Source organism: Chaetodon trifascialis, chromosome 6 (genome assembly GCF_039877785.1).
Source record: "Chaetodon trifascialis isolate fChaTrf1 chromosome 6, fChaTrf1.hap1, whole genome shotgun sequence".
NCBI classification, from domain to species: Eukaryota; Metazoa; Chordata; class Actinopteri; order Chaetodontiformes; family Chaetodontidae; genus Chaetodon; species Chaetodon trifascialis.
In genome coordinates, this window is record NC_092061.1 from 25,235,085 (window position 1) to 25,261,919 (window position 26,835).

The window sequence follows — 26,835 nt, forward strand, 5'->3', positions numbered from 1 at the left end:
GCTGAGTCCTAGTTTGCCCATTATTGAACCAGTCACGAGAGAGAGAGAGACAGAACGCGAGCCAGTCAGTCAGACAGAAAGACAAATGGAAAGGAGTTTTCCTCTTTACTGAGTTTGTCCCATTCAATAGCTTGTTGCAGGTCCACTGGCATGTTTTCATTGACGCAACCCTACAAGCAGCAAAGGCCTTTTCTGCTTTCACTCAGTCCAGCTGACAACTAATCCAGGTAGGCTGTCTGCTCCTGTTTTTTGTTTTCCTCTGTCTGCACCAGAGACTCTTCTGTCTGTCTTTCTGAGCTCTCTTGTCTTAACCAGTCATTCCATTTTCTAAGCCTGTTGAGTTAGAGGCGGCATTTAGTTCCAGTGACGGTCAGTTTTCATCTGTAAATTTCTAATATTTTCAGTAACAACAGTAAGAGCCGGACACTCACCTATTTGGTCATGATATTAGAGAAGGTGTGATAGTTTGCGTTTTTGGATGAAGGGTAAGCTTTGGAGGTTGTTTCCCTGCTTAAGAAATGCTGAATAGTCCAGCAGTGAACAGATTCATATGATGACATCCTCTGTCGAGGGTAAGTAAAGTTTATTAAAGGAGTTTTGAAAACTTCCTGAGCAGTTGATGAGAAGCAGAGTAATTTATTTAAACTTACTGAAGCATTAATGAGCACCACTTATCCTCTAACATGTCTCTCTCTATATCTCTATACACACACACACACACACACACACACACACACACACACACACACACACACACACACACACACACACACACACACACACACACACACACACACGCATAAATGCACACATGCAATTTAATAGCTGCACATATATCAGAAGTACACTTTAACTAGCTGCACACTAGCTGGAGCGTGATTTGTACAAAAAAAAAAGGATTCATGTTCAGAACTGAATCACATCGCCTATTTTATGCTTAGAAGTAGTCAAATATTTGTCACTGTAGTGAAATAACATCAGGGTTTTCTGTAGATTCTCATTTCCTAGATCATCTTCAGATGAGGCTGAAATTTTTACTGGTCTGAACAAAATGGCGTAAAACATTGAACAAGGTAAATTATTCCACCAGACTAACTGACTCAACAGGATGACCCGAGGGGTTTCAGAGTACCATGTGCATTTTGCCTGTTGGTATTTGCCAGTCTTGTGGACATTTGTGTGCACAATGACAGAGCACATGAACACATTAATCTGTGTGCACGTGTACATGTTTATGTCTGAGAGTACGTTAGTGTGTGTGTGCATGTCTCTATTAAGCAGTGTGGGGGCTTTGGAGGCAGGGCGAGCCCATCGATCGGGCCGTGAGGGGGGCAGCCTGCAGCTCTCGCTCCAGCTGCCCACTGGGTGTGAAGGACACTGATGTGACAGCACTAATTACAGAGGCAGGAAGCCAGCGCTACAGACATTCACAGCAGCAGCTCAACTGGACTCCGCTGAGCAAAACCAGTCCTCCACCAGCCACTTTACACCTCTCATCCCTCCGGGGTTGATTGTGTTTCAAGTGTCAAGCCAAAATGAGATATTATCCACGCAGAGTGAAGTGAAAAGAAACACTGCTTTGCCTGACTTGCTAGGAAATAAGAAGCAAACTCTGCAGTGAAACAGAAATCAAATCCCCCCACAGCAACTTGGCGTACTAAAAACAGTACTTTACTAATTTAATACAAATTAATTACCTTGGAATTTCAAAACAGCAGTAGAAACTAATACATCAATCTCATTAAATTGCATGGTGTTACATTTTTTTTAACTAATTAAGAATCCATGTGAATCCAAATCTAAGCTTAGTTTTACAGGACTCATTTCTGCTGTTGAGAAAGTAAATTGGATATTTTGGATATTTGTTCTGTGCTGGCAGATGTTTGTACCCTCTAGTTCAGTACCAGACCAAGTACAGCCAGCTTTGCTTTATATTGCTTCATTAAAGCTAGCTGTAGATTTGAGTAAAAGCAGCCAATCATCTTCATAGCTTGCTTAATGTTGCTGACAATTCATTTATTTTTATTATTTAAACCAGCATTCCTAGATTTTTCTTGTCCAGTTGAGAGCAGTACAACATGACATATTACCACCATATAAAAGAATGTGTTGCTTGTAAACATGTTGTGTGTCTGGCCACCTGACAAACGTTATTTCAAAATTCACTCTCCTTCACCAGCTCCTGCCAAAATAGCTCTTTAGCTGCTAAATGCTGCATTATGCTCACCAGGTAGTTGCGACCTGTGTCCGTCTGCTGCCTGGTACTGAGAAGTGAGTGTACAGTAGGTGTAATAGAGCTTTTTTGATGATAACAGCTGCCTGATGCACATTACACACACCTGTGGAATGTGAAGCTGTAAGATTGATTAGTGCAGCTTTAAGTCGACATCATTTGGTACTTCAGTCTGGTGATTTGCCAGGATGTGGCTCACGTGGATGTGAGTAATAGTCCTTGTCGCAACGGACATTTTTCCATGTCATAACAGGAAAAGCACAAGTGTAATTTATAATATTAATAACAACTGTATTCTGCAGCAAACAAGTATAATAACTTGAAAAAGAGCAGGGCCACTTGACAATGGCTCATCTGCAGCACAGACCATTCCATTTAGGTGGGCCATAATTCAGGGTTTTGGTATTGATTGATTGTGCATGCTTGGGACACATAACTTTACCTACACCTGTGCTTTTCCTTCTGTGCCAAGACAAAGACTCAGCAGTGAGAAGGGTCTCTAGTTAGCTAAATACCATAACACTTAGAGTTAAAATTAGTGGCTTAGAACTCCATTACTCAATATTTATTTTTTAAATACTTATTCAAATGACTCTGCAATTTGAGAGAGGGTCAGGCACTGTTTCATAGTTTCATATTTGGCTCAGGCACCACACCAGTCCTGTTTCCAGCCGCAGCAGCAGCAGCAGCAGCAGCAGCAGCAGCAGCAGGCTGATGTTTTCAGGTAAAAGATCCACTGCACACTACCTGCCCAGCAGCAAATGGCAGACAGAGTTAATGGCTAGCTGGTGAAGAAAGTTGAGGTCGTCATGCTAAACAAAATTAACAACACTTAAAGGAGACTGAATAATGGACCAGATTCATTTGGCAGCCAGAAACAAATATGAATGCTAATGTTGCTTGTTTTGAAGTTCTTCCCCTCCAGTGGAAAAAATTGATTAATGCAGCTTTGAATATTTTAGGCAACCAACCACAGCCTGCCAGACATGTTTCTTTCTGACGCTGAACAATATCATCCATGTGTTATCCACCATTTTTTAGCAATCTGTCAATTTTTTTTACCACTTATAATCTCTATTTTTGTGGACACACTTTGAAAAGTGGAAATAACAGTTTTCATGTTGGGGTAACCTGAACCACTGTAAAATAGCCAATCTCCACACTGGCCTGCATCACTATCTTATCTTACAACAACTTGAGCAAGTTTCACTTCCCATAAACGCATGAGCTAATTCCAAATGGCTTCAAGCCGATTACAGGACTGTAAATAATACAGTGAATGCACGTATATACTCTCTAACCTCTCTCCAGCAAGAAAAGGGTGGCTTAAACATTGCTGGTGCCATCCAATGTGTGAAGTGGTGCCATCAGTGCGATAAGTTAGCCTCACATTTGTTTTAATTAAGCACATTTCCATCGACTTGGCCTCCCTTTTAATTATTTTCCCATTGATCTGCACTGTAACCCAACATGCAGGTCAGTGAACAAGAGCTGCTGCTGCTGCTGCTGCTGCTGCTGCTGGAGGCTCGCATGCCAGAAATAGTGCAATCACACACACACACACACACACACACACACACACACACACACACACACACACACACTGAAACTTTTATCATTTGAAATAATGGGCAAAAATTGTCTCTCTTCCTCTATACTAGGATGGAGCATGGAGACAGAGGAATGGGCGTCTCTCAACTTCGCTATGAAGATGAGGAGGGTGAGTGCGTGTGCTCATATGTGTGTGGTTTATGGTAGATCTATCATAGACTGGCCCTCTGCTAATAGAAACAGGAAATTAAGTCATTACACCCACAAGACAGTTGATTCATCACCCTAACTTACAGTTAGTAATTTGTTTTTTTGTTTCCAATTTGTTCTGAGAGTTTGTGTGGGTGATTGCTGTTAACGCTCTGCAAAGGAGGAGTGAAGCTTGTGTGCCTCAGTGTATTTATGAGTGTGTATTTGAGGGCTTGGGGAGACCTATAAGAATGCTTGTGTGTGTTCTTGTCTTCACACTAAGCTGCAGGTTTCTTTTTCCAAACATCCAATATTGGTTTGTGTTTCCCTGTTGTTTAGTTATTCCACATGGAGTTTTGCATGCAATTACTTTCAAAACAACATTTTAATTGCCGGCAGATGATCAAACTCACATCATCCAGGTTTTTGTTGCAAAACAGAGATAATCCAAGCACTCCATACACTAAAATCACAGGAAGGCTACAGGACTGAGTGATTCTGAATAGACTTGATTTACTTTTATTTGGGACTGTGCCAGAAGATGCTGCTGTTGTTAATAAGTAGACATGATGTGAAACACAATTTATTCTGAGTTTAATACAGTGATTTAACATTCATGAAGACACTCCTCTGAGAATGAGGGGACTAATGAAATATCTCAATAGACATTCTGCTAGCGTTACTGCCTGTCAGTCAATTATTTTTCAGCTTTTCATGAAACATTTACCTTATTTGGAAAAATGTTGCTCTTATTAAAGCTTCTCCTTGAAATAAATTGCCATGGTACTCTACTGGAGCCGGTAGTGGTGATTCACTTCAAATGAATGTGACCGTTTGTGCAGTGTGGTGCATATTCATGTAACCATCCAGGAACCGTCCATATTTGTCTACAGACCATCAGTCCATCTACATTGGCGTCCCAGTGCCTCGAGGATACCGACGCAAACGCAGGCGAAGGCGCTCTAGTCGTGAGGCTTCTGACATTGACAGGGACAGACGCTACAGCCACCACAGACACCGTGAGCCCGACCGCTACAGAGACATGGATATAGAGGAAGGACTGACAGATTCAAATGAGCAGAGTCTCCAAGACATCAGTCGCACAAGTAAGTCAGTGGCCATAAAATGACATAGGACGTGAGAAAAGGCAAGAACCTCCATACACAGCTTCAGCAGTAGTCTCATTAGGTCAGGCCTCATGAGAACTTGTCAATTTTCACCTGTGTCTTCCTTCTAGGAAGGGTCATTACATCATAACACCAAGGTTACATGACAGTGACTCACAGGCTCAGAGTGGATTTAGTTAGTTTATTATTACAGTTTAGGTAACTAACATTAGTCTACTAACCTTAATCACACATGCACAAGAAGCCTCTTGTAAATCTAGCATAAAATTAATAGAATTTGCATATAAATAAATGACTGAATTCACACAGAAACAAACTACTCCTTGAAAACGCATGAAACATGAGCTAAATATTATTATTTTGAATTGTATTATTATTATTAAAGCTTTATTTACACAGCTAATTCCCAGAACATCACCAAAAAACAGCATTACAGTGTTTCAAACCGCATACACGTGAGCATATGCATTCACACAGTGACCTGATGACCCTTCCTTTATTTATAGACTTAAATGTTTGAGTCCCATTTCACGAGGCTACTTAAAGACAATTTTTTTTCCCTCCCCATAAGTACAACAGGGTCCAATACTTGCAATAAAGGGGCCATCAGTCTTACATGTCACTGTTTACTCATGGTCAATCAGTAAAACAGTTGCATAATGTCTTCTGTTACTGTGGAGCTTCCACATTCCATTGTGATGTCATCAGGGTCATCTCAGCTTGGGTTTTAGGCTACACATTTCTTAACATGTGGTCTGTGGAATTTGATTACATATCTGTCTAGAGGGCAGTGACAGTCTAATTAAAAGGCATTATTGTGTTGCTTATGGGAAATGTAGGAGTTTTGGGGGCTTGACGTGTAGAAGGAATTAAATGCCAGAATATCACAACCTCAGCTTTACTAATTTTGATCATTCTTTCAAAAATCTGCCTCTTGCAAGTCCTTCACCTTTATGGAGTTGTGAGGCTAAACTGCTGCAGTCCCCCTTGCTCTGTGACCAGCCAAACATTGACAATGTGCTCCTATCCACCTGTCTTTCAGTTATACTTTATATAACACAGAAATTTGTGGCTGTAGAATAAAAGAAATGTGGCAAAAAATAGAGCACTGTCAGAGTTAAAAAATAAAAACTGATGGAGATGATAAAGGATGTTTTTTTTTGTCAATTCTTACATAAGGCTGCACCCTTTTGGTCATAGCTCAAGTGAAGTCTGGTGCACATAACATGTTTCTTACTTTAAATACTTTAAAAAATGCTCTCCAAAAGATTGGCACAGACATGAACAGACTCTGTCATGTATTACAATTTTGTTTCACTCTCCTAGCTCATGCTTTTGATTTGATTTTGCTTGCTTCCAGCACTTTTAACAATAAACAGCAGGAGTCTGAGACACAGCCTGATACTGTAGCTTCTGTTTCAGGTTGGAGTAATGAGCAGCCTCACACAACACTTGTGCTTTGGCTTCAAAGGACTTTGGCTGGGAAAGTTGTCCACCTTACTAAATTGATGCATTGGCGCAATCAGTGGCAAGGCAGCAGAGGTGTTTACTTTGTCTGAACTGTACACACAAATACAGTCATTTGGAGCATGTGGGCCTCAGAACATGAATATCAATGATGCACAGAGCGTCATTACCAGCAGGAGGATTACACCAGGGAAAATAAAGATGTACAAGCAAACAATGGGAGAAAATGGTGTCCAGTGAGGGAAAGTAAATCATTTAGAGAGCATAGCAAGAAAAGAGAACTCCGCTGATTCTCATTCTGAGAGTGAGAATGAAGTTAATTGGACTCTTGTCACTTTAGTAGTAAAAGTCGCTAATGGGTCTTCACTGGGCTCAGAGGAGTTGGTACACTAAGTGGCAGCCTCTGCATCAAACATGTCGTGAAAAACGTGTCAATGGTCACAAATGTTGTATTTTGCCGATTCATGTTTTTCTATGGTTTTACATGATTTATGTCACCATCGCTTGTCATTTAGGAGTAAAAACAAATAAGTGGAATTCACTGTTCTTTGCTGTCAATAAAACACTTCAATATAATTGACCCACTCCATATACAGTAATCACCATACAGCTCAGTCCATAGGTTAACAGCACAACGGTCAGCTGACAGCTCATTACCCTGTAGCACCATCATGAACATGGCATTCATTTCAACCTCCATACCACAATGAATGAGTGATGAATGGATTGTAAGTATGGTGGGCTCATGATTGAATACCTATAATCAGGTAGTTATGTGTGGTCTGGATGTAGGCTTCAATGTTGCAGTCATTATCAATAGAGGATATATACAACAGCCTACAGCTGGCTGTAACAGGGTGTAAGCAAAAAATGCCTGGTTACAAATTGATTCATATTGGAGATCACTATTTGCATTAATAAGTGACAGGTCAGGTTGACTTGACCGCTCAGTTAAGGCAAAGGGACAGCCTGTTTCTCTCCTAGAGAACCTGCAGGCTTACAATGCTGCAGCTCAGGGGTCACATTAAAGCCATGTAATTACTTTTTCTGTTCAACATTATATTTCAAAAGAGTTGTATCCTCAGGCCATTAAAGCCTGTTAACACTCAAAACTCACAAACTGTAAAAATGTCTAAAAGCTTCTGTCATTCCATCAAGTGTCTCCAGCAGCGGAGCGGCTACGTTACATCCTGAGTGAAGACGATGACATGCCCACGCCGACGCTCTTCACCGAGATGGACACTCTACAGCGAGAAGGAGACGAGCTGGAGTGGAAGGAGTCGGCCAGGTGGATGACTGCACTCGCAAACATGCACGCACAAACTCAGGCACAGCCCACTTGTGTATCTGCTCAACAAACAATTCAGCCTGTCCAGAATACATATCAGTATCCACTGCTGTGCTAGTTAAGAAAAAATGTTATTCGTTACGTCACTGAAAAGTAACTAGATTTCTTTACGTGTTATTTCTGCAAAAAAGTCATTTGTTACTGTGATAAGTAACTTTTTAAATGTCTACTTTGAGATGTTGTCTCGGTAAGAGGGCTGTGTAATATGATCTCCTACCCCAATATTGATCATTTCATATACAGATAAAGATACATACATCACATTATAGCACCTTCTCTCTACACTCAATCAATAGTTTATATATAATGACCAGATGGAAAGGCCTATTTCATATTTTATTACGTTTTTAATTCTACACTCCACAACAAAAGGTACTGCCTCATATTTGATTCTTTTTCTCCTTAGGGCCTATTTAACATAGAAAATACTAATGTATAAAATAAAAAAGGTAAAAACAAAGTGCTTTTCCACGATAGTTGCACACAAAATAAGCCCGTTCCTGAGTCTGGGCTTTGTTTTGAACACTCGACTCTACTTTTGTGGCTCTCATCCGGAGACTCTTGAGTCTCGTGTAGGTGGTGTTTCAGCCTGTTATGAGGACCAGTCTGTAGCATCAGTTTCTAAGTATGGTTTTCCGGTCCATGTCAGACTTTTCATACCCAAACCACATCCATGCAACAGAGGAAACCTGTTCGAGCTCCTCGTTTTGTCTTCACTGGTTGGGGTCCTTCCCCTGTTCTGAATTACCCTGTTCTATGTCACACTAACTCTTTTTTCCCTGCTTGCATCCATGCAGTGCAGAATAATACAGAGCATCATCCAAATGACCAAGTGACCAAACATTTCCCCATCATGCATGCCTAGTGCTACACTGAGTAATTTAAGTTAGCTGTTCCAAACAACAGATGTGTCTGTAATGGTCCATTCAGAACATGGTGGTTCATTTTTGTGCTGGTTTGTAGTTTTAAGCATTAGTGACGTGGCTGCTACACCTCTTGACTCCAGCTGTGTTTTACTACTATTAATTACGTTCCTAATTACCATTAATGCGAGTACTGTAATGCATTACTCCCAACACTGTCAGTATCAGACTGCACAGACCATTTTCACTGCAGACATTTGGACTTGTCAAACACAGGTGTAACTTTCCATTTGACGTTCAATTCCCAGCCTCCTAGTATTGAGCTGACTCAGAGACATGGGGTAGTGATGCAAGGGAGCCATCATTAATTTTAATAGTTCCACCCTTATTTTTCCTGTTTTGACAAACTCTGCTGCAGAAAAGGTGGATGATTTTATAACTGCACGGCTCATATCTCAAGCCAGATTCATTCAGAAGCCGATTTTGTCAGATAGTTTGGATGAAATTTGATGTTTCAAGAATGGTTGACATGTCTATTAGCTTGAAAGTAGAGACCAAGGGCAATTCAGAAAATGGTGCATTTGTACAGTCAATTAACAATGTAGGAAGCACTATCAACCTTCTATAGCTCAGCTCACTCAAATTTAAGTCTGACACAGTATGATGCTAAATCCAGCCTCTGACTGCACACTCTGAAGTGAAAACCAGCTTGCCAGCCTGCAGAGGTAGAAGATCAAGATCAAGAGAGTTTGTGGTACTGGGAAAAGTCATACAAGTGATTCTTTGACACACGTAGCAATACGAGCCAGCACACTGTTCCTCTGTGAGTGAACTGAGGCCTGTGCTTCTGTCCACTGTCCCTGTGTCACATTCACACCATGTCATGCCTGAGAGGCCGCAGACATGTACCGCGCTTGAAGGATTTCCCACAGCTGTGTGTTCATCATCTGCTCCTTCTCTCTGTGCTGCTGCCAGGTGGGTGAAGTTTGAGGAGAAGGTGGAGGAGGGAGGAGAACGGTGGAGTAAACCGCACGTGTCCACGCTGTCCCTGCATAGTCTTTTTGAGCTCAGGACGTGTCTCCAGACGGGGACGGTGCTGCTGGACCTGGAGGGCTACTCACTGCCTCAGATAGTCGGTGAGATGTTCGAGATTTATTTCTTTTTCTGCTATTTTCATGTCAGAATTCAGTAGTTACTGTTGATGTGTGTTCAGCCGCAGAGGCATCATTTTATTAGCTTGTAACTTTACCTTCTCCCTAGTGGAGTGGCGAACTGCACAGGAAGTCAGCTGTTTTCTAGGTCGTCCCAAATCTAAATACTTCAGAGCACTAAAAGTTTTGCTCCCTTCAAAACCTTAAAGTGCAATATTGTTGTGAACATCCTTGCTCTTTATGTTCAGACTGGAAGTGACAAACATCACAGCTTTTTTAGTGAGTCATGACACACCTGTAGCTCAAATGAATCCTAAATTTGATTTTGCAGAGGTGTACCAGTTGACAGCTTTCTAAATGACTCCCATAAGTTAATTAATTTTATTAGCGACAGCTGTTTTCCCCACTTTCCTCTGAGCTGAACCTAGAAACAGACAGAACAAACTTTATTAGCAATTTTCTTTTTCTTCTCAGCACTAAAATTTAGTCTATAGTCTAACTTCGTAAAGATAATGCTGTTAATATGTAATCATGTTGCTAGTTTTCGACTTGGCATGTATCCCAGTGTTTATCACATCAATTACCTTACCACTGCTGACCGTATTCTACATCACTGTGTTGTCTACCCACTAAACCTGGGAGCTGTTTGAGGCACACCCTCATAGCATGCTTATAGAACTGCTCTACACATGTCTAATATATAATATTGTAACAAACTACAACACTACTATGCAGGAATGCTTTCAGTTTGGAACACTGGATCCATGGATATGTCAAATATCCTCATGTGAAATATAAATGTGTCCTTTCCCAGATGACATCATTGAGAGACAGATAGAGGAAGGCATGATATCTCCTGAGCTGAGAGAGAAGATTAGTTTTGTCCTGCTGAGGAAACATCGACACCAGACCAAGAAGCCAATCCACCGCTCGCTAGCCGACATCGGCAAATCCAGCTCTTCTACCAGTGAGCTTCCTGTTCTGTAGCTATCAGAAATGATCATCTAGCTCTATTTGAGGAAAATATAAGGGACTCATAGGACCACTATTCCCTCTATGATGAGAGTTTACTGACCTAAAGCCATGACAATTATATCAGTTATCAGCCACTGCTGTGTTTCTGTTTTTATTCTAACTCATATCTATGAGTAATGATTCTACATACAATGTTAGACAGCATATATTATGACATGCCATCACATGAAATAAGACTCTGTCTCCCTGAGATATAGCAATTTCTTTTCTTTATCAATCTTTGGTCAGAGAAATTCATTATGCATCTATTTGACTCACTTGGTAAATGAATGAACACGCTCCTGCAGTCAACACAGCTCATATCCTCCACAGGGGATGCATTAATGTTTGATGAGTTAATTACCGCTGTAGCATTTCCTCATCTCATCCGGGCAGGGAGCATACTGTTAGATAAATCATAAAGCATCACCTCCAACTGCTCTGCAACAGTTTGTGGTGGTTTCTGTTATTTTTCCTCTGCCAGATCGGAATGCAGGGTCTCGAGGTGCTCCGGTGCCAGTGACCAACTTTAACCGATCCACAGAGGACCTGCGGATGAAACAGCAGTCTGCCAACTATGGTCGCCTGCGTGAGTGTCTGTCACACGCATGCTGTGCATTACAGCCACACATCTCCCTCTCTTTGTCTGGTGTTTTTGGACAGAAAATCACCTGAAACATTTGCATTTTCAGGTCATTTAAATCATCAGAACTCTTAAACTAATTGACACCCAGTAGCTTTGACATAGAGACACTTTTACACAGTGACTCCAATCACCATGTAATACTTTTTTGGCTAGATATTTGATATAAAAATCATGTATTGATTTACTGTAGTCAGGAACAAATCTCTCTCTTATCAGAGGCATTTACTGCCCCATATCAAATCTATGTACTTGTTTACTCATTGGCAAGTATCAGCCAGATTGATCTGCTAAAGTGAACTATTCATGCTGAGAATGATGGACTCAGCAACGATGACTGAAGCCCTTCATCCATTCGTCCCAAAACAAACTAGGACATTTGCTTACTGACCTTGACTTTTGAGAGTTCTCAAAATGTCACAGCGCTCATTCCGTTTTGGGGTAAAACACTACAGCGTGTAGCATGTAATTAAGATGTTCTAACTATTCTCACTGTTGTTTTGTACTCCAGGTCACGCCCAGAGTAGGAGTATGAATGATATTGCAGATACTCCCAGCACAGACCAGGTAACTCATTTCAGTCTCCTCCGCGTCCTTTTACACAGCCCATTTAAGCATTAGACAGTAACACTGAATGAGGTAATAAAAGATCACTTGAGATTGCAACCTCAAAATCAACATTTCCTCAATGTGAACATGTTTTGTATTTGTGGCTTCATCCCTGTGGGTGTAAATAATGGCCAAATTCATGTGCCTATCTTTTTTTAATAGCAAAATATCTATTTATCTGCATGGAAGCTATCTCTGTAGTGCGTCCTCATTTTCCCCTGTGTCGCGTTCCATTATTGGTGAGATTACCTACGTCTCAGTAAGATGCTGTGTTGCATTGAATTGATGATTCTGTGGAGTGGTGATAGCCAGCTCTGTCGTAAGTGTCACCAATCTTTCGTAGCAATCGCTAGCGAAGGTGACAGCTAGTGATAGAGGAAGCGTGTAAACACATAACTCACCCATTTGTAGGGCTGACGCAATAATGTCACTTAAACCCAGTGACACATGCTTAGACTGATGCAAGGGCGTGCTGTTGGTGCTTGGAAAAGGATGCTGGGCTTTGAAACAGACAGGACAGGATTACAGCATTCAAAGCAATTATGAATGGACAAAAATAAATAAATGAGAATGGTTTGATGATGGCTATGAATTTTATTTGTTAGTGAAACTGTGAGGACGAGTACTGGATATCCAGTTCTAAGTACCCCAGTTATAAGTGGTTGGCTGGATGTTCAAATTGTATTTAGAGGCCTACAGTAGGTCACATGTGACAATGAACAAGTGATAGTTTGTTTTAGTGTGTGTGTGTGTGTGTGTGTGTGTGTGTGTGTGTGTGTGTGTGTGTGTGTGTGTGTGTGTGTGTGTGTGTGCGTGTGCACCACATTGTCAGTGTCAATATTGAGCTGGCACAGGGAAAAACATGGATCTCATTGTCCAGTCCGCGTGCTTGGGCCTCACATGTAGTCACAGATTGGGGATGTGGGGTATTGGCAAGGCTTTCCATTATTGAGTGTTATTGTGCTGCTGTCCAATTTCCTGCCACACCTTTACATGCAATCAGACAGGTCAGGTTAGCTTGCCGTCCCTCTTCCAGTCACAGCTGCGTCAGCCCACATTTGTTTTGCCTGTCTGGCTGTTGCTTCTTTAGGTATAGTGCTCATGGAAAAACACAGTGCTGTTATCTGGCAAACATGTGCTGACACCCTGCCAGACTGATCTGAAGGTTTAGACAGACTGTTAGTAACAAATGATACGAAGGTGAGACTTTAATGATCCCTGTAGGGAGAGCCGGTCATTGCATCCACAAATGCTCAAAGAAGAAACCATCCATCCATCCATCCATCCATCCATCCATCCATTTTCTATACCTCCCGGGGTTGCTGGGGGCTGGAGCCTATCCCAGCTGTCAGCGGGCGAGAGGCGGGGTACACCCTGGACCACTGTGCTGCCAAAGAAGAAACATAACAATTATTTTCATGACCCACTAACTGGACAGTTATTTTCTTGAATAAATGTTTTTTCTACAGAATGGCAGTAAACAGGGCGGCACGGTGGGGCAGCAGGTAGTGCAGGTGCCTCACAGCAAGAAGGTCGCCGGTTTGATCCCCGGGTTGGGCGGGGGCCTTTCTGTGTGAAGTTTGCATGTTCTTCCCGTGCATGCGTGGGTTCTCTCCAGGCACTCCGGCTTCCTCCCACAGACCAAAAACATGCTCATTAGGTTAATTGGTGACTCTAAACTGCTCGTAGGTGTGAGTGTGAGCGTGAATGGTTGTTTGTCTTTGTATGTTGCCCTGCGATCGACTGGCGACCGGCTCAGGTTGTACCCCGCCTTCCGCCCAATGACAGCTGGGACAGGCTCCAGCCCCCCCGCAACCCCCGAAAGGGATGGTCGGGTATAGACAATGGATGGATGGACGGCAGTAAACAGGGAAAAATCCTCATTATAACTTCCCAAGTGCAGGTTTTATTCCTGCAGTATATTCACTTAACAGAGACTTTTTCAATTAATTCATTATCTAAATAGTTTGCAAATAATTTCTGCCTGATTATTGCTGTTCTTAAAACACATATGACTCAAACTATGAAAAAGCAATAAATGTAAGAGAAAATAATCCTGCAAATCACAGACACAGAAAAAAAAGAAACAAAGTGGCTGAAACATGAATTTACCAAAAGCAAATGTGTGAAATGTGAATTATCTAATAGGAATGGCACAAATGCTATTCATAAAATATGTCTCAAAATGTTCTCCTTTTGTACTTTCTGTAGTTAAAAAATAAATTCATGAAGAAGATTCCCAGAGATGCAGAGGCGTCTAACGTCTTGGTGGGTGAAGTGGACTTCCTCAACAAACCCTTTGTAGCCTTTGTCCGCCTGGCCCAAGCTACAACACTTGGAGGTCTGACTGAGGTCCCTGTTCCCACCAGGTGAAATGATGTGCAATGTTTTTTACTTCTTCATCTTCACTCAACAAAGCTCAGCACCTCACATTTGTCTTATCCCCGTCCAGATTCCTGTTTATTCTGTTGGGACCGCAAGGAAAGGCCAAGTCCTATAATGAGATCGGCCGAGCCATAGCAACGCTAATGGTGGATGATGTAAGTGTTTGTTTTGAAAATGTCTCTGTGACATGCCTTTATTAGACAGAACATGCTCATACTGACACTGTCTCAGTAAAGATGTGGGGACAGAATGTGCCATTTTCTTTTAAGGCTGGGAGCTGGAGTTGAAGCTGAAATGAATGTGGCATGTGCTTCAGCCCACCGATCCACTGGGATAGCCTGCTATTGTGTATTAATTACATCTGGAAGTGATGCTGATTGCTAGGCATCAGTTAGGAGCGGGGTTTCTATTGGGATAATAAGTCACCCATGGTTTGATAATAACAGTGTTTTTCTTGCTCCCAAATGTAATTTTTGTTGTTTTAATTGCTTTCTATATCACTCAGCATACAGCCAAATGTGCTATTTTAATAGCAAGTAGTAAATAAATGACAGAATTTTCTCTCAAATTGAATTTCATTAAGTCTGGACAAGAGTCACAGCACAAAAACAGTATGTTCACCAGCCATAATCAAACATTGACAGTAGGTTGATGATTAGTCATCAAAGGCTGACCTCCGTTTTAATCTTAATAGGAGTTAAGTCTTCCCTCTTAGACCCCAACACCACCCTACCTGAGCTAAGTCAGATTCAACAATTTTAAACTTTTCACTCTCTTTTAACATAACATCACAAAATCTGCCAATGGACTTATGGACGACTCCAAATTTAATTTTATAGTGACACTGTAGCTTCATCAGCTGTGTGACAGCAGTGTCGGTCTGACGGTTGGTCCACTGCTGTGATCAGATTTTGTTCAGGCCTTCCCAAAGGGTCAATCCTAATGACGTTGGTGATCTCCTGACTTTACATCTAGCGCCACCAGCGCAAATGACAATTGTGTCCCCACAACTATCCACACTCATATCCTCTGCCCTCTGTCATGCCCTACACTTACCTACTTTTAAATCTATCCAGGTTTATGAATAAAGACCTGCAAAACTAATGACATTCCCATCAGCCTCAACTGCACTTAGTGCTATTTAGCAAATGTTAGCATGCTAACACACAAAGCTAAGGTGATGTACACTGTAAATATTATACAGCCTACAGCCATTAGAAATTTCAGTCTGCAGTCAAAAAGAAAAATAGAAAGCTCCATGTCATTTATTTGTGGTGATTGTGGGGGATGAGTTGAGGAGTCTCACAGCCTGAGGAAAGAAGCTGCTCTGTAGTTTAGTGGTACCGCTGCTGATACTTCTGTATTGCTTGTCAGACAGCAGCAGCGTGAACGCATTCAGTGATTGCTCTACAGACCCAAATCAAGCTAAACTGTTTGTGTGTGAGACATGTGGTCTGTGCCGCATGCAGTGACCACTTATAAAACTAGAACTGGACCAATGCCCAAGTCATCTCCAATTAAATCAGCCCTTTGATTTTTTTTCTACATTATGCTCCTGTGCACTTCACTCACAGCGTTTCTAGGGCATGATTAGTTACTGACTGACAGTTGTTTTTGAACGTAGTCCAACTGGGGTCAAAACATCGATATGGCTTCCATAATTTATGTTTAACAAGTCTCCAGAGGCCATCAGAAAGGATGGAATTTCTAAGTCAAATCCCACTTATTAGAGCTACATACTGATCCCTATCACCATGATCTACAGTAAGCCATGAGATTCGGTGAAATCCCCTCCCTCTATCTCTCTCCCACACTCCCAGCTCTTCAGCGATGTAGCCTACAAGGCCAGAGATCGTGAGGACCTCATCGCTGGCATTGATGAGTTTCTGGATGAGGTGATTGTCCTTCCACCCGGGGAATGGGATCCCAAAATCCGCATTGAGCCTCCCAAGAAAGTCCCCTCGGCTGACAAAAGGTTGGAGTTTTACCATCCACCTCAGTAATGCTCATTAAGCTCCCAGCTTCTTTGTCTGTGACACAATGAGCAACACGCCTTCAATGATTGTATGAAGTTGAACCTTCATCCAAATCTTGTTTTGTAAAGATTTAGGATAACAGCAAAACATTGTTTCCTGAATGAAATCCTGCGGTTCGGGCTTTATGCAGCTTTATGCTTCATACAATAATCCTCCATGTCAAGCACTGGACAAAGCTTGGAGGGGTGAACAGCCTCTGAAACAGCACTCACAACAACTTTGATATACAATATGTACTCCCATCTGTATCTTTGCTGCAGGAAGTCAGTGTTTTCCTTAAACGAGCTGGGGCAGATGAACGGTACAGCAGGAGGAGGAGGAGGCCTGGCTCAGGATGAAGAGATGCCAGAGCAACATGAGCTCGGAGAAGAATTGGCCTTCACTGGACGGTAGGTAGTCCAGTCCACATGGCAAAAAGCTGAGAGGTTTGGACCATATTTAACCCGACTCTGGCATTTGGAAATTTGAATGTGAATTATTGGTAATCAAAATTTGGCAAAGTAACAAATTCAGCCCCAAAAGATGCCGATCGTCCTTAATGAGCACTTTAGTGAGGCATACAGAAATTAATGTGGTCAAACCGGCAGTGTTTGCTAGTCATTGCAGCTGTGCCTGAAACAACAGAACCAATTACACCAAATGTTCCACCCATTTGTTTTGCTTTACAGCAGGAAACATGGTATAAAAAAGATTCAAAATGTAGTAAGTACCAGTTGCATTGTGAAAATGAAAAAAAAAAAAAAAAAAGTCATTCAATCTTGAATGTGCACGTTTCAACAGCGATCGAAGTCTATTTCATTTCAAAGCACAATGCAGAGGTGTCTTTTTAACGCTGCAGAGAAGAGACTCGAAAGTGACAAAAACTGATGTCTCACGCCTACATGTGTCTCGACCAAACCACTGTTAAAACATCCCATCCACCCCCACAAACTCTCCACTTTCCTGCTGCAGACAAAGTAATATGTGTTAAGCAGAGAACTCGAATGTGTGAAGCAGCCTAACCTCTCCATCTGTCTGTGCACAATAGCTTCTGTGGTGGTCTGTACCTGGACATAAAGCGGAAATTGCCATGGGTACCTAGTGATTTCTATGAGGGTTTCCACATTCAGTCCATCTCCGCTGTGCTCTTCATCTACTTGGGCTGCATCACCAATGCCATCACCTTTGGTGGCCTGCTGGGAGACGCTACCGACAACTACCAGGTAAAACAGAGCAGCAAACTCAGCAAACAGCACAAGACGATTTGTAATGGTCAATTTTTGTAAACTTGATTTATCAACCAGATGTGCACTTTAACCTAAGAGGGTTTCCAAAAGATGCTAAAACCAGGGCTGAGCTCATTATTCAAGCTTTGCAGTTAGCATTTATTTGGTTGTTTGTTTGTTTTTTTTTACATAATAAAATAACAATATTCTTTCAAGATTGCATACAAGCATCTTGCCACTGGTTTTGTGTAGGATAATCTCTTCATATGAAACACCACCCTTCTTAAACAAAAACAAAACATAATATTGCAAATGAAATTTAAAGGAATAGTTCGTCACTATGGGAAATATGATAGTGAGAAGAGAAGATCAATACCCTCACTCTCATGCCTATTTGTTGAATATATTCCTACAGCTAGCAGCTAATTTGCTTAGCTGAGCATTAAGACTGGAAACAGGGGAAACAGCTGGTCTGGCTCTGTCCAAAAGTAACGTAATCCATACATAACCAAGGTTTATGGTGGGGTTGTGTGTGGATCTGTTTCTTGGATGGGAGCAGTATTCAGAGTGAGGTTCTCAGGCATCCAGCAAAGACTTAAGGAAGTCGCTGCCCCCAGCTGAGACACAGTCCAACTTGTCCTTTTAAACAAAAGATATACATGTGTGTTCATTTATGAACTCTGCAGGTGCTGGTAGACACATTTTCTCAGGCCAAAGTAAGCTAATCAGCTAATAAGCTAATCAGCTGCCAGCTCTAGCTTCATATTTATTGCACAGTACAATTAAATTCATATGTATGATTGTAAAAGATTGTTTAAAAGATTCTGTACTTATTTGTTATGCACGATCTGTGTTAAGTCTATGAGTGTCAATGACGCACAGACGTGTTCAGTGCCAGGCCATGAATAGATTATTGTTGCTGCCGAATCACAGTCAAACTTGACATGGATTAGAAGTCTGCAGTGAACCAGTCACAAACACAGGCAAGAAGGAGGAGTAGATTAAAATCAACTGTCAGTGTCAGCCCAGGAAGTTCAAGTGTAATTTGTGTGTCATATTTATCAGGTTAGGTCAGATATATTTACAGTCTTACGTACGTGCAGCTAGTTTGTCATACGTTCAAGTGACACTGTTTTCCTGGTTTTAATTTTGTTTGCCCTGAATTGAATAATAATCAGTTCAGCATGTCAATCATCCCAATGTGTTTGCATATTAGAAGCAATGAGAAAAACTACAAGACATCATTAATTTAATTTTAGTGCTCAGTCGTAAAACAGTGATGTCATTGACTCTCCAACGTGAACTTCTTGCCAGAGAGTGTCTGCCTTCATAAATATGTCTCAGGGTGCACCACACAGTGAGGTGGGAGTATTTTTAGCTCCTTTTGATTCTACGTCAAAACATGTCTCGCTTTTTCTATTTGTCCATCAATAACCTTACACCAATGGACACACACACACACACACACACACACACACACACACACACACACACACACACACACACACACACACACACACACACACACACACACAAAGGAATCATTTCAGATAAGAGCATTGGCTGACACTCACTCCCTGTCAAGTTGAATTACAACTTTGTGTGCCTTTGTTTAATGTCTCATGCACACACACACACACACACACACACACACACACACACACACACACACACACACACACACACACACACACACACACACATACACACACACACACACACACACACACACATAGCATTTTTCATTTTTGTTTCCCACGAATTTGGCCAGGGACTCTCCACCTGTGTGTATAACAACGCTCATTCTCTGCTGCTCCTCTCCCAACAGGGTGTGATGGAGAGCTTCCTGGGTACAGCTCTGGCTGGCTCTGTTTTCTGCCTCTTCAGTGGTCAGCCCCTCATCATCCTCAGCTCCACTGGACCCATCCTCATCTTTGAAAAACTCCTGTTTGAATTCAGCAAGTGAGGTTCTTTACAGTCAAATAATCTTGCAGTAGATAGAGTGCAGCATTGATACTGTGGCGTGCAGTAGACTCTGTCTTTAATGCCAATTAGTGGATTATTTTAGAATCTCGTTACAGAGGAAAACACAACTGAATCTACTGCTCAAGATTCCTCATGATTCTGTGCATGGCTTGCATTCAACTCTTGTGAGAGTGAAGAGATTAGTTTTAAAATGCAGCTCATGTAGCAGCTTTCAAAGTCTATACACATCACTTTTTCCAGCTTTTATTCCCTTCAGCCTTACATTTTTAAACAAATCTGCTGATGGTCTGGATCGCTCAGTGAATAACTGTCAAACTTCTGAAATCTTTTTACCTTATCTGTATTCACTTTATAAATACAGGTATTTGCAGAGGCAGCATTAGATATGTTTGGGTGTACGCAGAAATGCCCTTCATCAATGCATCCATTATGCTTCTCTGGCTTCTCACTCCCAAAGGAACAATGGCATAGATTACATGGAGCTGCGTCTGTGGATCGGCATCCACTCCTGCCTGCAGTGTTTCATCCTGGTAGCTACAGATGCCAGTTACATCATCAAGTACATGACACGTTTCACTGAGGAGGGCTTCTCCAGCCTCATCTCCTTCATCTTCATCTCTGACGCCATCAAGAAGATGGTGGGATCCTTCAAATATTACCCCATCAACACTGACTTCAAGCCTGACTACGTCACAGCGTACAAGTGTGAATGCCTGGCTCCAGACCCAGGTGAGTTCACCCCTTGGCTCAGGGAGGTACAGGGGGATCATCCACAAGGAGACAGTGACTACAAGATGCTCTTTTTGGGTTCGATAGACTGGCTCCCCAGGCAGGTTGTAGAGGAAAGTAAATGCACCTGTATTCAGCTAACAGAACCCTCCCACTGTTCATGTCATAAAAGCTTAAGCACCACGCTTTTATGACATGAAGAGTGGGAGAATGATGGCTATTTTACTTTCGGAAATGACGTTAGGCAACATTACATTAGGCACTAATCAGCAATTGTATCTTAAATAATCTTATCAGTCTAAATAAAATGAATATATATATTTAACAGGCTGTAAGACGACCTTTCTAAATCACGTCCTCGGTCTCTGCGAGTTGATTTTTGTACAGTCGTGAAATAAACAGAAATCAATGCCAATCTAAAACTTTCAGGTATGTGCTGGTCAACGCTCAGTAAGTTAAAGCAGAAGCTGTCTATACACATAGTAGTTAGCCCCCCTCCAGGTGAAGCTGGACACTTCAATCTTAGGTCCTTGTTCTTTTGTCTCTATGCTTTAAAGAATCCCCTGACTGTGCTGTGTTTGTAGACATACAGAGTTTCTTCATGTTCATAAAGTCACACACACACACACACACACACACACACACACACACACACACACACACACACACACACACACACACAGGTGCCTCTTACAGTGTTTTAGGTTGCCAATGTATGTTTGGCCACATCAGGTTAAAGAAAAATGTTTTTGTGAAAGTAAAACACTGCAAAAACTCAGCGCTAAAAAGCAAGAAAAAAAGCAATACAATGGGGGAAATATTATTTAAAATAAGCAAAATTATCTGCCGACAAAACAGGATGAAGTCTCGAAGAAGTCTCAAAGTAGTACAGCCAGAATAAAAGCAAGTACATTTGTCTGGATACAAACAAAATCTGACTTCAGTAAAGCTGTTTTGTTCTTGTCAGAGTCAATCAAACAGCTTTATGGTTCTGGAAGTCCTAGTTTCAAGCATTAACTTAGTCAGAACCAGTAATAAATCTCAGTAAGAGGTCATAATATTTTAGAGATAATTAAGAACAACAAACTTTGAACCAAGTGAAATTCTCTAACATAAAATCTGCCTGGTAAGAAGACAATAAAACAAGCACTTATTGCGTTGATTTAAGATCTTTTAACTCGCAGTTTTGGATTTTATCCCTGGTTATTATTTTAGCCTGATTGCTACACTAGCTGCTGATATTGCAGCGCTGTTTCTAAAGAAGTTAGGACACTGTGTAAAACATGAATAAAACAAACTGTGTTCCTGAGCCCATGTAGTGATCTCCTTTATACAACCATGTGTTCACAAAGTGGTGAACTTTGCCCCTTCTTATGGATGGCTGAGCCTTTGGACGATGCCCCTTTCATACCGTCATCACTAACCAGATAAAAAGGATTTCTTTTCAAACATGACACTTTCAAAAATGCTCCAATGTGAGTAGCACATCAAATATCTGTAACTTGGTTGGCTGTAGCAGCTGTCTATGTGATTATCAGGCTGAGGTAATCAACTTTAACTATTCTTTGTGGGGCGGCGTAGAGATGACAATAAACATTAAATTAGATTCCTTCATTCTTCACATTCCCACATGTTCACTCGTGTTTTCTGTTTTTGAAAATGGCAGTGATTTGCAGTATTTCCTGTTGACATTGATTTCTGTAACTGATTTGTCTCTTGTTTGTTTTCACCATGCACAAACAATTTGGCTGCCGTCTCTTGCAAGTGAGTACCTCTTTGTTTGTCTGCGGGGCCTCAGAGTGCTCTCTGCAACATCCAACAGCTGGATTCTCATTATGTTTTTGTGTTTCTTTTTCATTCCCTTCCGTTCTCTCCCTCACCCACTCTTCATTTTCTGTCTCATCGCCTCCCTGTCTCTGCCTGTCTCTCCCATTCATAAACAGTGGCTGCAATGATCTTCAATGGTTTAGTTCCAATGCCAGATAACAGCTCTAGTGTCTCTGGGGTAAGTACTTGTTTTCATTCAATTTTCATTGTTTGCCTCTATTTCGGCACATTGTGTTTTAAGCTGAATGTTTACAGGCGCGGGAACATTTCAGCATTTCCCAGAATGAATTACAGGATGTTTAAAAGCCCAAATGACAACACTCAGTCAGTATCGTCTCTGTTTGACAAAGAAGTGGCCTTGCTCTCCTCTTCCTCTCCTTTGTTTCTTACCATCCATCTCATCATCCTCTCTCATTCTCCTCCGTGGATTATTACTTCACATCTGTGGCGCAATTTTCATTCTGTCTGCGTTTACATTTTCCTCCGTGTCTTTGTCGACACACGTCACTCTTCATCTCTTCATCCTCTCCTTTCTCCCCACCAATGCCACCCACCATCCCAGTTGAATGTGACAGCTCTGGACTGGAGCCAACTGAGCAAGAAGGAGTGTCTGAAGTACGGAGGCTCTCTGGTGGGAAAGTCCTGCAAGTACGTCCCCGACCTGGCCCTCATGTCCTTCATCCTCTTCTTCGGCACCTACTCCATGACCGTCTCCCTCAAGAAGTTCAAGTTCAGCCGCTACTTCCCCACTAAGGTGACAGATCTGTCTGCGTGTCTTTTTCGATTCACAAAATTACAGAATGCTTTGCAGAATAAGTTACAGTCCAGTTAAAATCACTCTGTGCAGCCTTCATATAAACAAAAAAGCTATGTTTAGATTCACTAAACCCTTGTAATCGCTCGTTTCAGCCACCTCTTTGAGAGGATTTGTTCATTCACATAATCAGTGCGAGTTGCTTTGTGAGGCTACCTGTTCTGCTCTATTTGTGTCTCAGTTTTATTCATGAGAATGTTACCAAAATAATAAAAAGAAACTGCAGAGCTGCTGAAAATCAGCAGACGAAAACATAACAAATTCAGCAGCGTCACTATCACGAGACCTGAAACAATCAGACAATGTTACCACGCTGCCAGTGATGTGCCAGTTAGCATGCTCTGACAGAAATAAAGAGGACATGGTTTGACATGAAGTTAGATGCAAAAAACTATTAAAGCAAAGCAGTCCACAGATTAAAGGTCAAGGTTTTGTGACAGCCACAGAAATAAGAAATACAAATTTATGCAGCAGGTAAAGTGAGACTGACGGGTGTGACACTGCAGGATGTTCACTTGTGAAGTGACCTGCATGAAGGCCCCGAGGCAACGGTGACAGCGAGAGGATTTTCATAACCTGCTGAACTGAGAAGCTGCTGTGCTGCATTATGCCAATAAAACCGCAAAATCAGAATGTTAACATAATTAATTTTAAAAAAGGATATTAATGTTGCATGAAGTTTGTTTCATTTGAATTTATTTTAGCTGACTTAAGAGGCAAACGATTGTATGATTCTTGCATGAGGCTCACTGTGTGCGTCCTCCAGGTTAAACAAACATTTCCTTCCTCATAAAACATTTGCAAAGGCATATCTTTGTATTTTTTAAATTGGGCAGTGTTTGGATTCACGATCACTAGCTACTGGAGCAGTCTTCTTCTTCACTGCCATTATTGGAGCGCTGCTGTGCTTTGCCATTACTGCCATTGACTGTTGATGTTGTGGAATAGCAGGAACGTGTAATGCCTGTGTGCTCGTACATCCTTGTGGTTGTGCACGATCCAGACATTTCATATGGATTTAAATGCAAACAGCGAACACATAAAGAAGAGGAAGCTGTTGATTGTATAGCTGCGTTGGTGCAGTCCTCTCAGGTCCAACATGGTGCTGCTGCTCACATCTGTCCTGTGTCTGATCTCTGACAGGAAGTGGATAGTCAAACAGACAGACAGCTGATCTCTTCTTTTTCTACGCAGAAAGATGTTATTTTGACTCCACTGAAGCCAGACGCACCTCAGCTTTTTCAGTATTTATAAGCTGTGTTCTATTAGGCCTCGACTCTGCTCTCAGCTCTGCAAACAAATAGTTTCTTTCTCATTTGAGCTGTTTTGTTTCTGTCTGTCTGTCTGTGGCACCAGCTGAGGAAACTCATCAGTGACTTCTCCATCTTCATGTCCATCATGACGTTCGTGGGGCTTGATATGTTGATAGGACTCAAAACTCCCAAGCTGATCGTCCCCACAGAATTTAAGGTACAGCAAGTGGTTTTCAAACTCTGTTTTTGGACAGCACAAACCAAACCAAGATGGCACTTGAATACACAAGTGTTGGTGGTCATTTACTGCTTTAAAGGAATAGTTTCACGTTTTAGGGAATACACATATTTGTTTTCTTGCCTAGAGAATGAGAAGACCACTCTTATGTCAGCCCATTAAATATGAACCTGGAGCCAGGAAACAGTCAGCTTAGAACAGCACAAACACAGGAAGCAGCTAGCCTCGCTCTGTCCACAGGTCAAACAAATCTACCAACCTGCACCTTTAAACCTCAAGCTTGTGGTTTTAAGAGGAAGTATTGCTGCTCAATGTCTCGGTTGGGAGCAGTTATTTCCTGGACTCTTGCAGTCACTGTGAGGTTTCCAGTCAACTTGTACACTGTTCATGGAGCAGGCAAAACATCAGAAACACCTCAGTGTAGTCCAGTTCAGCACGACCGCAAACTACCACCGCAATAATAAACACAGTTAGATGAATAGTGTCAATGAAAACTGAACATATGGCTTAGCTTTTGTGTTAGGTTGAATTAGATTTTACAGGTGTTCCTCATAAAGTTTCCAGGCTATAGCTGTTTCCCCTGCGTCCTGGCTGGAGCATCGTATTAAATGGACAGACTGAGAGTGGCATCTATCCTCTCACCTAACTCGCTACAACAAAGCAAATAAAAGTATTTCCCAAAATGTTAAACAATTTAGATACTGTTTGTAATCATCTTAGTCTTTCTAAAATGTTCATCTTCCACTGTGGAAATGAAATGCTCAGTTATTGTGAATCTCAATCCCAATCTCCCACTAGCCAACTCGGCCAGATCGTGGCTGGCTGGTGATGCCATTTGGTAAGAACCCGTGGTGGGTTTATCTGGCCAGCTTTGTCCCTGCCCTCCTCGTCACCATCCTCATCTTCATGGATCAACAGATCAGCGCAGTCATTGTTAACCGCAAGGAGAACAAACTGAAGGTAGGTGTGCAACTGCTATGCACTGCTTACAACTGCAGAATTTACAAATCCACGACTGAGTCACGAATGGACATTGGAGTTGCATTTGAGTCGCCTTTTATCACATTTATGGCTGATACAGATGGCTGACACATTCCAAAGATAACAAACGACATTCCCATCCATCCATTCATCCCAGCCTCTCATTGTGTTTATTAGACTGATCTGTGTCTGTTTTCCCTGGCAGAAAGGCTGTGGCTACCACCTGGATCTGTTCTGGGTGGGCATCCTCATGGCCGCCTGCTCCTTCATGGGCCTGCCCTGGTACGTCGCCGCCACCGTCATCTCCATCGCCCACATCGACTCACTGAAGATGGAGAGTGAATCAAGCGCTCCTGGAGAGCAGCCTCAGTTCCTCGGGGTCAGGTTAGTCCACCCTGAAATAAAAAGCAAACTGTAACTTAATCCTTAATCTTTAGCCTGCCACTGGCAATATCACAGTGTGAGAGAAATGTCTCGCTAAGTCCTTTGAAGTTGAAATAGAGGGAAGTCTTGTGAAATTGACTTGACAGCCTCTTGTGTATATGTCATCAATGTCCAATATACAGAGAACAAAGAATGACAGGCATTTTGGTGTTTGCTCTCACTGGAGTCTCCATCTTCCTCGCTCCAATACTGAAGGTATGAAGTACACAGAGGATGAACTACATGTGTTTGCTCTGTTTTTTGTTTTTCCTGCCCAGCATGAACAATACATGACTTTGTTCTGTGTGCTTGTAATGAGGGATTTAATGGCAAAGCCATCTAACATCAGGCTGCTCAGTGCAAGATGACAAGGTTAAACAAACGATTTCCTGAAAATATCACTGATTTTTGTTCATATTAGAGGTCTTTTTTATGATTTTCTACTTGTGGTCAAGTTGATCTTCTACCCTATTCTTTCCACAACATGACAATAGAACCCCAATGGTAAGTGTTCACATAAATAACTGACTTTTATTTCATGTCACATTTCATGAGAGGCGGACCTTCCCTGACCTCAGCCTTATACCAATCTTAAGAAAGTAAATGCAGTCAGTTCGTCGTGTTAGCCAGAGCAACAGCAACAGCAATGACTGACTCAACCAACTGGAGGCTGCAAATAGATACAATAACACAGTAACTAACCTCTTCTTTTACTGAGCTTAAAAAGGCTTAATTTATTATTATTATTGGCCATCAGTGAAGA

The 26,835-nt window shown here is 41.8% G+C and overlaps 1 protein-coding gene across 2 annotated transcripts in view; it reads left to right on the plus strand.

Annotated features, from left to right (window-relative positions):
* Nucleotides 1-94: 94 nt before the first annotated feature.
* slc4a5a (solute carrier family 4 member 5a) overlaps nt 95-26,835 on the plus strand; it is a 32,380-nt gene continuing 5,639 nt past the window's right edge. Inside the window, exons 1-21 of one of the 2 annotated variants that reach the window (XM_070964119.1) lie at nt 95-227; nt 3,895-3,953; nt 4,867-5,079; nt 7,726-7,855; nt 9,754-9,914; nt 10,744-10,896; nt 11,428-11,532; nt 12,098-12,153; nt 14,407-14,564; nt 14,648-14,735; nt 16,401-16,555; nt 16,877-17,005; nt 17,644-17,818; nt 19,650-19,783; nt 20,265-20,536; nt 22,480-22,541; nt 22,926-23,117; nt 24,534-24,647; nt 25,467-25,628; nt 25,855-26,033; nt 26,216-26,288. In XM_070964119.1, coding sequence (XP_070820220.1) covers nt 3,896-3,953; nt 4,867-5,079; nt 7,726-7,855; nt 9,754-9,914; nt 10,744-10,896; nt 11,428-11,532; nt 12,098-12,153; nt 14,407-14,564; nt 14,648-14,735; nt 16,401-16,555; nt 16,877-17,005; nt 17,644-17,818; nt 19,650-19,783; nt 20,265-20,536; nt 22,480-22,541; nt 22,926-23,117; nt 24,534-24,647; nt 25,467-25,628; nt 25,855-26,033; nt 26,216-26,288 — 2,769 coding nt within the window. In that variant the 5' untranslated portion in view covers nt 95-227; nt 3,895. The remainder of the gene's footprint in view (nt 228-3,894; nt 3,954-4,866; nt 5,080-7,725; nt 7,856-9,753; nt 9,915-10,743; nt 10,897-11,427; nt 11,533-12,097; nt 12,154-14,406; nt 14,565-14,647; nt 14,736-16,400; nt 16,556-16,876; nt 17,006-17,643; nt 17,819-19,649; nt 19,784-20,264; nt 20,537-22,479; nt 22,542-22,925; nt 23,118-24,533; nt 24,648-25,466; nt 25,629-25,854; nt 26,034-26,215; nt 26,289-26,835) is intronic. The other variant, XM_070964118.1, reaches the window with a different exon arrangement.